This window comes from Octopus bimaculoides, chromosome 10 (assembly GCF_046866305.1).
Source record: "Octopus bimaculoides isolate indiv1 chromosome 10, ASM4686630v1, whole genome shotgun sequence".
Taxonomy (NCBI): Eukaryota; Metazoa; Mollusca; class Cephalopoda; order Octopoda; family Octopodidae; genus Octopus; species Octopus bimaculoides.
In genome coordinates, this window is record NC_142937.1 from 26239288 (window position 1) to 26252371 (window position 13084).

General features: G+C 38.0%; 1 protein-coding gene across 2 annotated transcripts in view; it reads left to right on the forward strand.

Moving 5' to 3' along the window:
* Window positions 1–13084, forward strand: part of LOC106877474 (RING finger protein 11) — a 61708-nt gene that overhangs the window by 24045 nt on the left and 24579 nt on the right. The window contains exon 1 of one of the 2 annotated variants that reach the window (XM_089358473.1): window positions 6972–7055. The exons of the other annotated variant lie outside the window; for it this stretch is intronic. Coding sequence (XP_089214599.1) covers window positions 6987–7055 — 69 coding nt within the window. The 5' untranslated portion in view covers window positions 6972–6986. Of the gene's footprint in view, window positions 1–6971; window positions 7056–13084 lie in introns of those variants that run through there. 2 annotated transcript variants of the gene reach the window in all.

Consider the following 13084-nt stretch of genomic DNA (forward strand, 5'->3'; position numbering starts at 1 on the left):
CTGTTCCTGACCCTTGTCTACAGAATATTTTTTCCATCCAAATGATTTTGAAGAAGGCAGAATAAATGATAATCAGATTGGGCAATGTCTAGTGAATATGGTGGATGGGGCTTGGTTTCCCATTCAAACTGCTCCAGCCTTTGGAATGTTATCCTCGCTGTATATGGCTGAGCATTATCCTGATGGAAGAGCACCTTTTGTCTTGAAACCAAGCATTGGTTGTTTTTCTTTTAGCGCTGACTTAAGTTACTCAAGCTGTTCACAGTAGATCTCTGTTGTTATCATTTGATTTGGCTTTAAAAGTTCAGAGTGGACTAAACCTTTCATATCCCACAAAACACATAACAACACCTTCTTTAGCCTAGGGTGCTGGTGTTTTTCCTTTCCCTACCCACTGTCTTTGGCACTTGACATTTTTATAGAGAACACATTTCTTGTCACTATTTGGGTCCATAAAAAGTTCATTTGTGAGAAGTGACAGTGTACGATTAGACTTGGAAAGTTTGTGAGGAACCTATTGACCCAATTTGTTGACTTTTCTGATGGCATGCATTGATGAATGGTTGACTGACCAAATCCAAGCTTCTCTGCTAGTTCCTCAACAGCTACGATGGGATTTTGTTCCACCAGGGTTTTGCAAGATGTACTCATTGAGCTCTACAGGTCTTCCAGGATGAGGCTTGTCTTCTAGGCCATAGTTTCCAGCTCAGAATTTCTGGAACCACTGATGACACTGGCTTACGCTTATTGTTCGATTCCCCATATACTGCATTAATATTCCTCGCACTTTCCGTTGTGTTGTTGCCTTTATTGAACTCATAAAGCAAAATATGCCGAATATGCTCCTTTGTCACTTCCATTATAGCTTTGAAAAAATAACTGTTAAAATCGAACTGCACTCTTCAAAACTTGCACTAAGAATAAGTATAAGGGATAATTACTACCTGCTTTTATAGCAAGTTGATGCAGGTAGTTTATCCTGTCCTCTGACTTTTAGTTCATACAATTGAAAAAAACCCACATTATTTATGGGATGACCCTATATATATATATATATATATATATATATATATATTGTTTATTATTTTATGTTGATTAATTTGCATTTAACAGTGGAACTCGAAGTAGAGAAAGCTTTATAAATAATCCTTTCTTCTATAGGCAGAAGGCCTGAAATTTTGGGGAAAGGGGCTAGTTGATTGACCCCAGTGCTCAACTGGTACTTTATCAACCCTGAAAGGATAAGTCACTCAGAATGTAAATCCAGAGGAAATGTTGCTAAACATTTTGTCCAACAGGCTAACAATTCTGCCAGCTCATCATAATACGTAAAGAATGGGTGAAAAAGTCAAAGGCTGTCTCATAGGACAGCCTTTGACTTTTTCAATTCAAAGGGTTTTTGAGCCCAATATTTTCACACTATTATTTATAGCCTTATCTACTTGACGTTCCACTGTTAAAAACAAATTATTTCTCATCTGTTGAAATTTCTAAATTCTTATTTCTTAAACAGCTTCGTGTGTTGTTTCCTTTTTTTTTTTTTATCAAAGATGGTGGTCATTTTGATTATGACTATATTAGGCAAGATTACATGCATATATCATCGTCATCGTCGTTTAATGTCCGCTTTCCATGCTAGCATGGGGTTGGACGATTTGACTGAGGACTGGTGGACCAGGAGGCCACACCAGGCTCCAATCTGATTTGGCAGAGTTTCTACTTCCTAACGCCAACCACTCCGAGAGTGTAGTAGGTGCTTTTACGTGCGACTGGCACAAGGGCCAGTCAGGTGGGTACTGGCGACGGCCACGCTCGAAATGGTGTATTTTATGTGTCACCTGCACAGGAGCCAGTCCAGCGGCAACTGGCAACAATCTTGCTCGAATGTCTTTTCACGTGCCACTGGCACAAGTGCCAGGAAGGCAACGTTGGTAACAATCACGGTTGCATATATAAGTGTACATATATATGTGTACATATATGTATATGTCCTTGCATATTGCTACCATTCTCTCTTGCTCTCTGCTACTTTCATTTTCTCTCTCTGATGGGGGATAACCAAGTGTCTTCTCCATGACAACACACTTGTTTCTGTCCCCCTGTCATAGATAACCTTTCATCACCTGACACAAAGCCACCTCCTTCAACACTACTCCCTCTCTCAGTTGAAGGGTTTTTGTCTTGTAAATTATATGGTGACCTCACTGGGGTCACATAAAAAAGCACCAGTCCACTTTGTAAAGTGGTTGGCATTAGGAAGGGTATCCAGCTGTAAAAACCATACCAGAGTACAAGAGTGGTACTTTGCTAAGTTTCTGGGCTTACCAGCTCCTGTCAAAGCATCCAACTCATGCCAGCATAGAAGACAGACGTTAATGATGACGACGACGATGTGTATATATATACTGTATAGAGTCAGGAAATGTGAGAGGTGAATATAGATTTATTTGACCATGTGACTTCAAAGAATTACGGCCATTTCACAATGTTTGCTTCAATAACGTTTACTCAACCTGCTGATTTCACGCTTTATATACTCCTCTCAGATTTAATTTATCGCTCGGATTTTTAACATTTTCTGTTACATGGACGGCACTTTTACACTACTCTGTGATTGATTATTATTTGGACTCCTAGCCAAATCCATAGCACGAGTTTACTTGTGACGGCCGAACGATTCTCAGAATCCATATTTTGTACTATTATATAAAACGGTGCACCTCATGCTCTCTGTAAAATGGTTAATGGTAGAATAGATATTTAGTCATAAAAGCCATGCTTGACCTGTCTGCAAGGACAGTAAATCGAACCATAATGATCTGCCCATTCCACATAGGCATGGAAAAGCGGATGTAAAATTCTGCTGCTTCTCGTTATACATATACGCAGAGGTTGTCTACACAACACACACGCACTCTCTCTCTCTTTTCCCCCTCTCTCTATGTACGTATGTATGTGTGTGTGTATGTGTATCTCTCTCTCTGTATGTATATATATATATATATATATATATATATATATATATATATATATATATATATACATACACCTTAGAGTGTGCGGATCTAGTTTGTTTCATTCACAAAATCAGCCCCGTCTAATTTGGCTCATATATATATATATATATATATATATATATATATATATATATTATATATATATATCGTGTTTGTCTACATGCTCACACGTGTTGATATAGTGTGTGGTATGTCTGTTATTTTTTTTTTTTCTTAATCTTCTTTTACTCAATATATGCCGGAAGTTCATCTGCAGTATGTTGTTCTTGTAATCCTATATTCACGACTCGAGATCGATCTAGGAACGTCTATTACTGAATTATGTTTGAAACAAACTTACATCGACACTTCAAATGCTGTTCATTTGGGTGCCTCCTTTTCATCTCCTTTCTCTCTCACTCATCCTCCACCCTCCTTTACACACACCATTCTACAGATTGTTTCTCTTTCTATATGTCTCGTCTTCGTCTCACTTTTTCTGTCTGTTTGTCTATCGCTGTCTTTTCTCTCTCTCTCACAATTTTCCTGTTTCTATGCTCCGGTCCATGCATTTTCATGTCTCTTTTTTCCTCCCTTTTTTCTTTCTTTATTCTCCTCTCTTTTTATACCTTTCTCTCTCCCCCTTTCCCTCTCTCACCCCTCCCCTTTCTCCTCTCTATATATCTCCCCCTCTTTCTGTTTCTCTCTCTTCCTCCCTCTCTATGTCTCTCTCTCTCGCTGAAATACTAACACTTTGTGGTATCTCTTTCACTCTCTCTCCTGTCTCTGCTCTCTTTCCTTTCACTCCTTCGCTTTCCTTTTATGCTTTCTCTTTCCTCTCTCCTCTCACCACCACCGACACATTACACAACAGTTTTAAATCCCCTCTCCTCCTTCTCTCTTCTCTCTCTTTTCTTTCTCCTCCTCCCAAACACTTCTCACAATCCATTCTGTCAATGTCAGTCCGTCAGTCTTAATTCTAACCTTCATTTCAACACAACTCTCTCTCTCCTCTCTCTCTCTCTCTCTCTCTCTCTCTCTCTCCTCTCTCTCTCTCTCTCTCTCTCTCTCTCTCTCTCTCTCTCTCTCTCTCTCTCTCTCTCTCTCTCTCTCTCTCTCTCTCTCTCCTCTCCCTCCCTCATTCTTTCTCCTCTTACTGTTTCGGATTTCCCCCGACGTGGTAGCGACCAGAATTTCCTGTATTCTTTTTATATAGGTTGTTCTATGTTAGGCTTCTTTCTATTTATTTAATTTTTTTGTTGCTTGTTGCGATTCTTTTAGAGTGTTTAAATCTTTTAAAAGACTTTTTTCTATCCAAAATGCTATTTTCAGATAATTGTGTTGTTTTCCTCACTACCTCCATCAAATGAATAGAATAAATAAAATATATATAAATGAAATGGGTTAAAAAAAAAAAGAATATAGAAATAAAAAAAATCTAAAAAAAACAACAAAAAACTCAAATTACAAACAAGTAAAAATATAAACAAAAACAAAAATTTGTTATTGATTTCTTATAATTTGGTAGAAAACAGCAAATTTATTGGAGAAGAAACTGAGATTATGTGATGTTCATGTTGTTCTCAAGAGCAGTAGTCGTGTAATTAGGAGGGGGGTCGGTTCCTACCAGGAAACAGAGCTAGGTTATGAATTTAGTCTGTCATTCAATCCTCTGCAATTTAGTACTGAAATTTTTGATTCTTCAATGCAAGAACTAACCAGTTTAGTAACTATTAGCGCTGCAAACATTAACTATAGACATCTTAAAAGGAATTATCAGAAAACTGCTGAGGTTAATTATGTCTGCTTTAAACTCGATTCTTTTGTACATATTTGGTGGATGTTTTGATCTGATATCATTTGGTGAATGGAAGAATCATCACTACTGCCATAGACAACAAATTGGCAGAGTTTAGAGAACACAACATGAAGGATGAAGGAGGGAACATGAGGAACTTTCTTAATATAGAGGAGATACAGGGTTAGCAAACATATAATGCCAGTCATTTTCCAGAGTGTACTGGTCCATGGCACCAGCACTAGTGAGGTTGCTATACTCCTAAGACTAAAGAATGCTCTTGACTTTATACTAGTTGTTGAGAGAATAATCCTTTAGCACATAAGCTGTCCATTTCAGGCCCTAATATTCTACAAGTTTTAGGTTCAAAATGATCAGATCCAGCCTCTCACACCTACCCAACAGTCATTCTAGAAATATGCAATCACATCATTGAAATGTTGAAGCTAGGAGATAATGCATGATTAATTCCAAGCAATGTGAATAAATAAGTATTACAGTTGACAGAATAATCTGGTTGCTAAAGAAATAAATTATGAAGATAGACTGGAACAGGTGTGTTGCTGTAGAGGAGGTCCATGACTACCTCACATTATATAAAGGTAGGTGTGAGTAATTGTGATGGAACTAGAAAATGAGATAAAGACAGGGATGACAAGACCACAGTGTTGGGACCACAAAATGATGATGAGTGTTGAAAAATTGTAAAAGATTATAGGCACAGGAGTAGCTGTATAAGGGCAGGTGTAGGTGTGTGTTTCAGAACCTTGCTTCTCAATCGTGTTGTCTCAGGTTCAATCCCACTGCATGGCATTTTGGGAAAGTGTCTTCTATGATAACCCCAGGTTGACCAAAACCCTGTGAATGGATTTGGCAAACACAATGTGCATATGTAAGTATGTTCATCATAATTACAGATTTAACATCTGATTTGTTTTTCCTCTGATAAAATGGCTTTGGCAGATCTTCTGTATGGCATTTTGCCAACTTTTGAATCTTGTCATCTTGTCTGAAGTCAACTTCCTGATATCCAGCTTCTTCAATGTCTTCCTTGTTCTTTCTCTGCCATCATCATTATCATCAGTTAACCTCCATCTCTCCTGCTGGCATGAGCTGGATGACTTGAAAGGATTGAACAAGACAGAGGACTGTGTAGGGGTTCAGTGTCATCTTTGGCATGGTTTCTATGGCTGGATGCGCTTCCTAATATGCCAGTCACTTTACAGAATGAAGTGGGTTTCATTTTTGTGTGGCACCAATTAAGTGCCAGGTAACTCACAAGACAAAGAACAAAAAAAAAAAAGTCTCTCACTCAAGTGAGTGGGGTTGTAGCAGAAGGAGAAGGGGTTTTATGTCAGATTTTAGATGCCAGAGTATAATAGAGAGATACGTACAAGTATTTTGTTATGGAAGAGATATAAGACTCTCATTATATAATAGTAGTGGGGAGTAGCTGGAAAGAGAGATAAAGATGTTGGTGATAATGTGACAGAACCTGTTCTCAGAATGTAACAAATGGTACTTCTTTACTAAACAGGTGTCATCAATTTACAAGACTTTCTCTCTGTCTGTCTGTCTCCCCCCCCTACACACAATGGTTGAGACTTATAATGCTTCACCTCTCTCTCAGTTCAAGTGTTCTCCATCTTCCATGCAAGTTAACATTGCACATCCAACTGATCATACTTGTTTCTCTCCACACTCTGATGAGCTTCTGTATGACAAAAGATGATGATGGAGCCAGTTGTTATCACTGGAACATTAACTAGAATAAAGCAAGTTATAAAAGATGTGTGTGTGTGTGTGTGGATGTGTGGATGTGTGTGAGAGAGACTTGTACTTATGATGAGGGATATTGTTATATGGACTGTTGGATATGTTATTCGTCTGACGTTCAGTGTGTCATTGTGGTTCGTCTGAGTTCATTGTTTCATTGTTGTTGTCTTGTGTGACTGCCGTAGTAAAATGTCATTGATATATATGGCGGACATGATTCTTGTTTATTCATAACGAACATTGGGTGAGTGCGTTCTTTGTATGTAATTGAATAATAAATGTAATAATTAAATTGGACAACTCGTTGTGTTATCTCTGCGAGTCTTCCGAGGGAAATACAACAGATATTGTTTCTCAACAGCAGCCTTATGTGTTTTGTTCTTGTGCTGAAAGTGCTTTGATATTTCCAAGTAGACATGGCTGTGCGGTTCAAACGCTTCTCAACTGTGTGGCGTCAGGTTCATTTCCATTGCATGGCACCTCGGGTGAGTGTCTTCTACTTTAACCCCATGTTGACCAAAACCTTGTTGGTGGATTTGTGGACAGACTCTGAAAGAAGCTCTGTGTGTGTGTGTGTGTGGAGGTGCATGTTTTTGTGGTAAGGGTGTTGGATTCATGATTGTAAGATTGTGGTTTCAATTCCTTGACTGGGCGATGTGTTGCAAAACACTTCATTTCACTCAGCTGGTTAGAATGAGTAACCCTGTGATGGATTGGCGTCCTATCCAGGGGAAAGCATGTGCCAAGTAAACTGGGAAACCGGTCCTGTGAGCCTATATGACTCTGGAAAGATCTTTATCCATTTACTTATATATGTGGGTGTGTGTGTGTGTGCACATGGTACATGCATTAAGTACATGTACCAACATAAGCATTTATCAAAGCAACTTACTTAAATCAATGGGATAGTTTTGTATTTTACAATTTCCCTTTGGGGGTGGGAGGAGCGTTTTCCTTCTTTATCTTCTCTCTCTCTCTTTCTCTTTTTATTCGTTTTGCATAAGGGTGGAGTCACACTTTACACATCGTGTATATGTTGCAGAAATCTGTCTAAAAAAAAAAAAATTACTGGAAACATATATGCAAAAAATAAATAAGAAAAAAAAAGAAGTTGTCTGTTGCCTATAGATTATTTCACTTCTTCCTAGCTGTCACCCTTGTATAATATTTGTCTGCTTTTTAACAAGGCAGGCTGGTTTCAACTGAGACACACACACACACACTCTCACACACACACACACACACACACACACACACACACACACACACACTCTCACACACAGACGCAGGACAAATACTTTGACATACATCCAGAACTAGTGTCTTCTATAAATAACTAGCGGCTGGTGGTGGTGGTGGCGCAATAGCTTTTCTCTTTAAAGAGAAAATAGAGTGGTGATGTGGTGGTGGTGGTGGTGGTGGTGGGGGAATGGGGAACAAACAATGTGTGTTTATTTGAATTTAGTTTCATTTATTTTCGGTGGTAATACAATTCTTTTTGCTGTTCTCTCTTTCTCTCTCTCTTTTTTTCAGTTAGTATTTCAAACCACTGTACTTCAGTCCATGCTGCAGTACTGCCATGGTGCTGGGAAGTTATACTTCTAATTTTGGTTATTAGTCAGAGAATATGTGTGTATGTATGTGTGTGTGTGTGTATATATATATATATAAATATATACATATATATATATATGTATACATACACACACACACTTACATGCATACACATTCACAGATATACATATATACATATGTATGGATTTATATAAAATTTCGACATTAGGTTTTGAATCTGGCAGGTGTTGGTTGGGTCATTTGCAAGCTGAATCATTTCCTTTTCCTTACAAGGAGCAATTGTTCTCCCAGACTGGTGCTCACACATGTCATTCTGACTTGCTTTCTATGGCCAGATGGTCTTTCCAACACCAATCACTACACACAGTGTATTGGATACATTTTTTCATGACACCAATATTGAAGAGGTTGACTAAAGGGACTTAAGACCTTCAAGCACTCTTTCCTTCCTTGTTTGCCAACCACTTAGGTGTATATTAGGTGTGTTTTGTGATTGTTACTAGCATTATAGACATTCTCCATTTTCCAGTCATTCTGGTGTGATGTGTAGCAATGGAAGTGGCCTGGTGGTTAGTGTGTATGGTGGTTGGTTGTGGAGAAAGATGAAGTTAAGTGTTGTGATAGAGAGAAAACTATAGACAGGAGAATGGTCTGATGTAATCTCTTACATAAACCCAGAGGTCATTAGTTCAAGTCCAGGCTTTTCTGGGCAGAATATTTTATTCTACCTAGCTGTTGGAAGTTTGTTACCAGATTACTTGAGAATGTCACTAGCAATGATAATGACAAACAAAAGTTCAAATCCTTGTTGTACCCAGGGATTTGAACATACAGGGACCTAACATATACCTACCTTAAAATGACTTTGTGTTTAATGTTATATGGAAGACATGGGACAAAGTGGTGAGAAAGGATCTTCAGACATTAGGTATCACTGAGGAGATGACAAGGAACTGAGACTTCTGGTGATTTTCTGCCACTGAACAATTGATGAACATGTTGATATGACTGGTGTGTCCTGGAGCTCCTGCCAACGAATTTTGAGCGAGGATTTGCAAAAGAAAAGAGTTGCAGCAAAATTTGTGCCTCATTTGTTCACGGAAGATCAAAACCAATCATGACTGGATGCGTGTCATGAACTGAAAGAACAGTTGGAAATTGATTTGGACCTTTTTTTGAAGGTCATCACTGGTGATGAAAGCTGGTGCTATGGAATTTGCAGACGTGGAAGAGGTGAAGGAAAAAAACAATGGAAGCATTAAAAGGCATCAGTTTGCAAGAGTTCCAACACTGCTTTGAACAATGGCAAATGCATCTAGACTGATGTATTGCTTCAAATGGAGAATACCTTGAAGGTGATAAATGTATAAACATGTAAAACTAAGTGAATAAAATGATATTGCAAAATTCTGGGTTTTTTTGTGGGGTACCTCCTTGGTACCTTCTTTTGGTTTAAGTCTACCAGATTCACTCACAAGACGTTGGTTGATCTGGGAATATAACAGAAGACACTTGTCCAAGGTGCCACACAGTGGGACTGAACCCAGAGCCAAATGTTTGGGAAGCAGACTGCTCAACCACACAGCATCTATACCCAAAACAAACAATACTTGGTCTAAACCAGAATGGTTATTGAACTATAAATGCTTTAAATAACTCTTTCACATGATGCTTTTGTATAGAAATCTCAGAAGACCAATCTGATTGAACAGACAGACAGCATGTGTTTCGTCTAACTTAGTCTATACATCATTGCACTGAGAGCAATAACTAAAACTCCAGTTAGCTTATCAGGATTATCTTAATCCACTACATAACTATACTATTGTTCTTGGTGGTGTTGAGTAGGCTTTTTCAAGTCTACTCAAGTAGACCTTTCACACAAAAGTCAGATAATCTGAGGATCAGCCCCAAATAATTAATTAGGCAGGTGGAAGAGGTCTGCTAAGGAAGCAGGTGGGTGAGACTCTCTGTGTTTTTATTTTTTATATTTTTTCTTAATGGAGACAAAATTTTGAAAATGTGTTTAATACTAACCAGCAATCTGCATATTTCATCTGTGCACTTAGCTGACTGACTAAAATATTGCACTGACGATATATGTCATGGGTTCAAATCTAGTTTGGGTATTTTGGTGTGTTTTGTAGGTAAGGAATACTTGCCCCTAACTGCAATGAATATGTATCCCAACACTCCCTTGTATTTGCCATCGATGCCCTTTTCTCCACCTTTGCCACTCATATCCACCACCGTGTATCTCTGACCCCCCTCTCTCTCTCTTTTTCTCCTCCTCCACACTCCACCCTCAACTTATCCCTATTTTCTGATCAATCTGCAGTGATTCTTAACCATTTTTTGCTTATGGACCCCTTTAATTTCTGTTTCACTCAACTGGGCCTTCATAGCCATTTGCTGTATACTCTTTTACCCCTTTACTTATTTCAGTCATTTGACTGTGGCCATGTTGGAGCACCGCCTTTAGTCAAGCAAATTGACCATACCTGAAAAAAAGAAGGTTGGATGGTCATGACTGGATTATCTGAAGTTGTAAATCAGCTTGATCAGGGTTGACCTGGAGTTATACAACAGCAGCTTTGAACTAGTTGCATTAGTTTGTTGAGAGTAAATACTTTCATTATGGACACAGTGACACAGTCATAACAAAATATCAACTGCTAACCTCTTAGTTGAGTATCTGGTACCTACCTAACTGTTTCAATCCTTATGTAGTAACTATATAAGGTTTCCTCAATTTTTAACACTGTTCCACTGTATGTCACCTTGGGCAAGTGTCTTCTACTATAGCTCTGGGCCAGCCAATGCCTTGTGGGTTTGGTAGTCAGAAACCAAAAGATACCCATCATATATATATATGTGTGTGTGTGTTTGTTGGTACCCACATCTAGACGTCACATGATGGTTGTATATGAGCATCATTGTAATATAAGCTTCAATCTCTAGGCTTACTTTTACTTTTGTATGAAAAATGTATCTGGTCATAGGGAAATGTTACTTTGCTTGGAAACAGGTAAGGGTTGGCAACAGGAAAGGCATCTGGCCATAGAAAATCTGCCTCAATGAACTTTGTCTGACCCATGCAAGAATTATGGAAAAATGGATTTTATGACAGTGATAATGTGAGGTTCATACTCTTCTGCAAGATATCACAGATACAGCTGGAGCAATTCTAACCAAGAATCAAAACTGGGTTATTACATTCAGTCAACTGAATTACCAATTGCTGAATCACAGTGCCGCCTGTTAAATGGTATAAAAGGTAATAGAAGACAACTGCTGCTGCTGCTTTTCAGCTATCTGTGCAGTTGTCAGTCTTCTGCTGTCCTACTCTGCATGTGTGCATCTTTTGATGTTTATGCACTTAATGCACTCAGCGTATTTTGGTTTGCTGTCAATTTATCTGAAATTACAGATATATGTGCATTTATGTATGTATTTGCATGTATGTGTGTGTGCAAATGTGTGCATATGCATATATGTGCATATGCATGATTATGTACACATGATACGTAATATGTATGTATATGTGAAGTATAATGTGTGTATATGTGTCTATCTTGTATAATACATGTGTTTATGTATGTGTGATATACTGAGTGGTTCCATTGATTCCACTGTCTACATAATATTGACTAATTCCTTTACTTACTAGAACTAAACAAAGCTACTCAACTGTTACTTTTTAGCTGTGGAAACATATATAGGATTAGACTCTTTGATTGTTGTTGTTGTTGTGTTCTTGATCAGTCTTGCTCGAGCAGACCTGTGATCAAAGACTTTCCGCCTGTGACCATCCTGTATTTTTGCGTATATATATATACTAAATGATTGTCATAAGAATTTCAAAACTTCAAGAGACATGAAATAATTCATTTTTAACGGTGGAACTTGAAGTAGATAAAGCTATAATGGCATGTAAATATTAGGTTAAGAAGAAACCCTTCAGATGGAAAAAGTTGAAGGATGTCCATGGAACAGCCTTTGACGTTTCTATCCAAAAACATTTTTAACTCAATATTTACAGGTTATTATTTACAATTTTTGAGTTTAACTGTAAAAAAATGAACTAATACAGACATTATATTGTTGCATTGTCCATGTCCTGTCTTTTCTTTTTGAATGGCAGTTGGGTTTAATATGAGGGTGATTTGACTGCTATTTCTGGCAGTATGAATGACTATGTCGAGATCCATTTGCAGTTGTGGTCTTGTGTTGAATCAGTTATTTTCTATAGATTTCTTAGTTTGCTTCCCTTTCTTTCAGTCTTTTTCCCTCTCTTTTTCAGAAGAGCAACTTAGCTCATATCAACTTCAGCATAATGTTGGCATGATTCGCATTTCATTGTGCTGAGGTCAGCTTTGCCTTTCATCCTTCATCATCAGCCTCTGGACATTACTGTCTCAAACCCCTCCCCCTCCTACCAATTCAAAATTACTGGCGTTGCTTGGGCCTCAATCAGAAACTATTATTAGTATTTTGATTTATTGATCCCCAAAAGTTTAAAAGTAAAGATGACTTTTGCAGGTATTGAACTCAAAATATCAAACAAGATTACATACTCTACATTATTTACATTTGATGGATATTTGTCCTTATCTTGTTTGTTGTTAAACACAGCGTTTCGGCTGATATACCCTCCAGCCTTCATCAGGTGTCTTGGGGAAATTTTGAACCTAGGTTCTCATTCCTAAGGTATTTTTCGATATTATTATTATTATTATTCAGGTCACTACCTGGAATCGAACTTCGAATCTTGGGGTTAGTAGCCCGCACTCTTAACCACTACGCCATATGCCCATCGAATGTAAATAATGTATATAATTCCTCATCTCTTAAATATAGAACTGTAAGATTACATACTGTCTATATCATTTTACTGTCTCATCCACTTCAGATATTGGTTTCAAATTTTGGCAAAGGG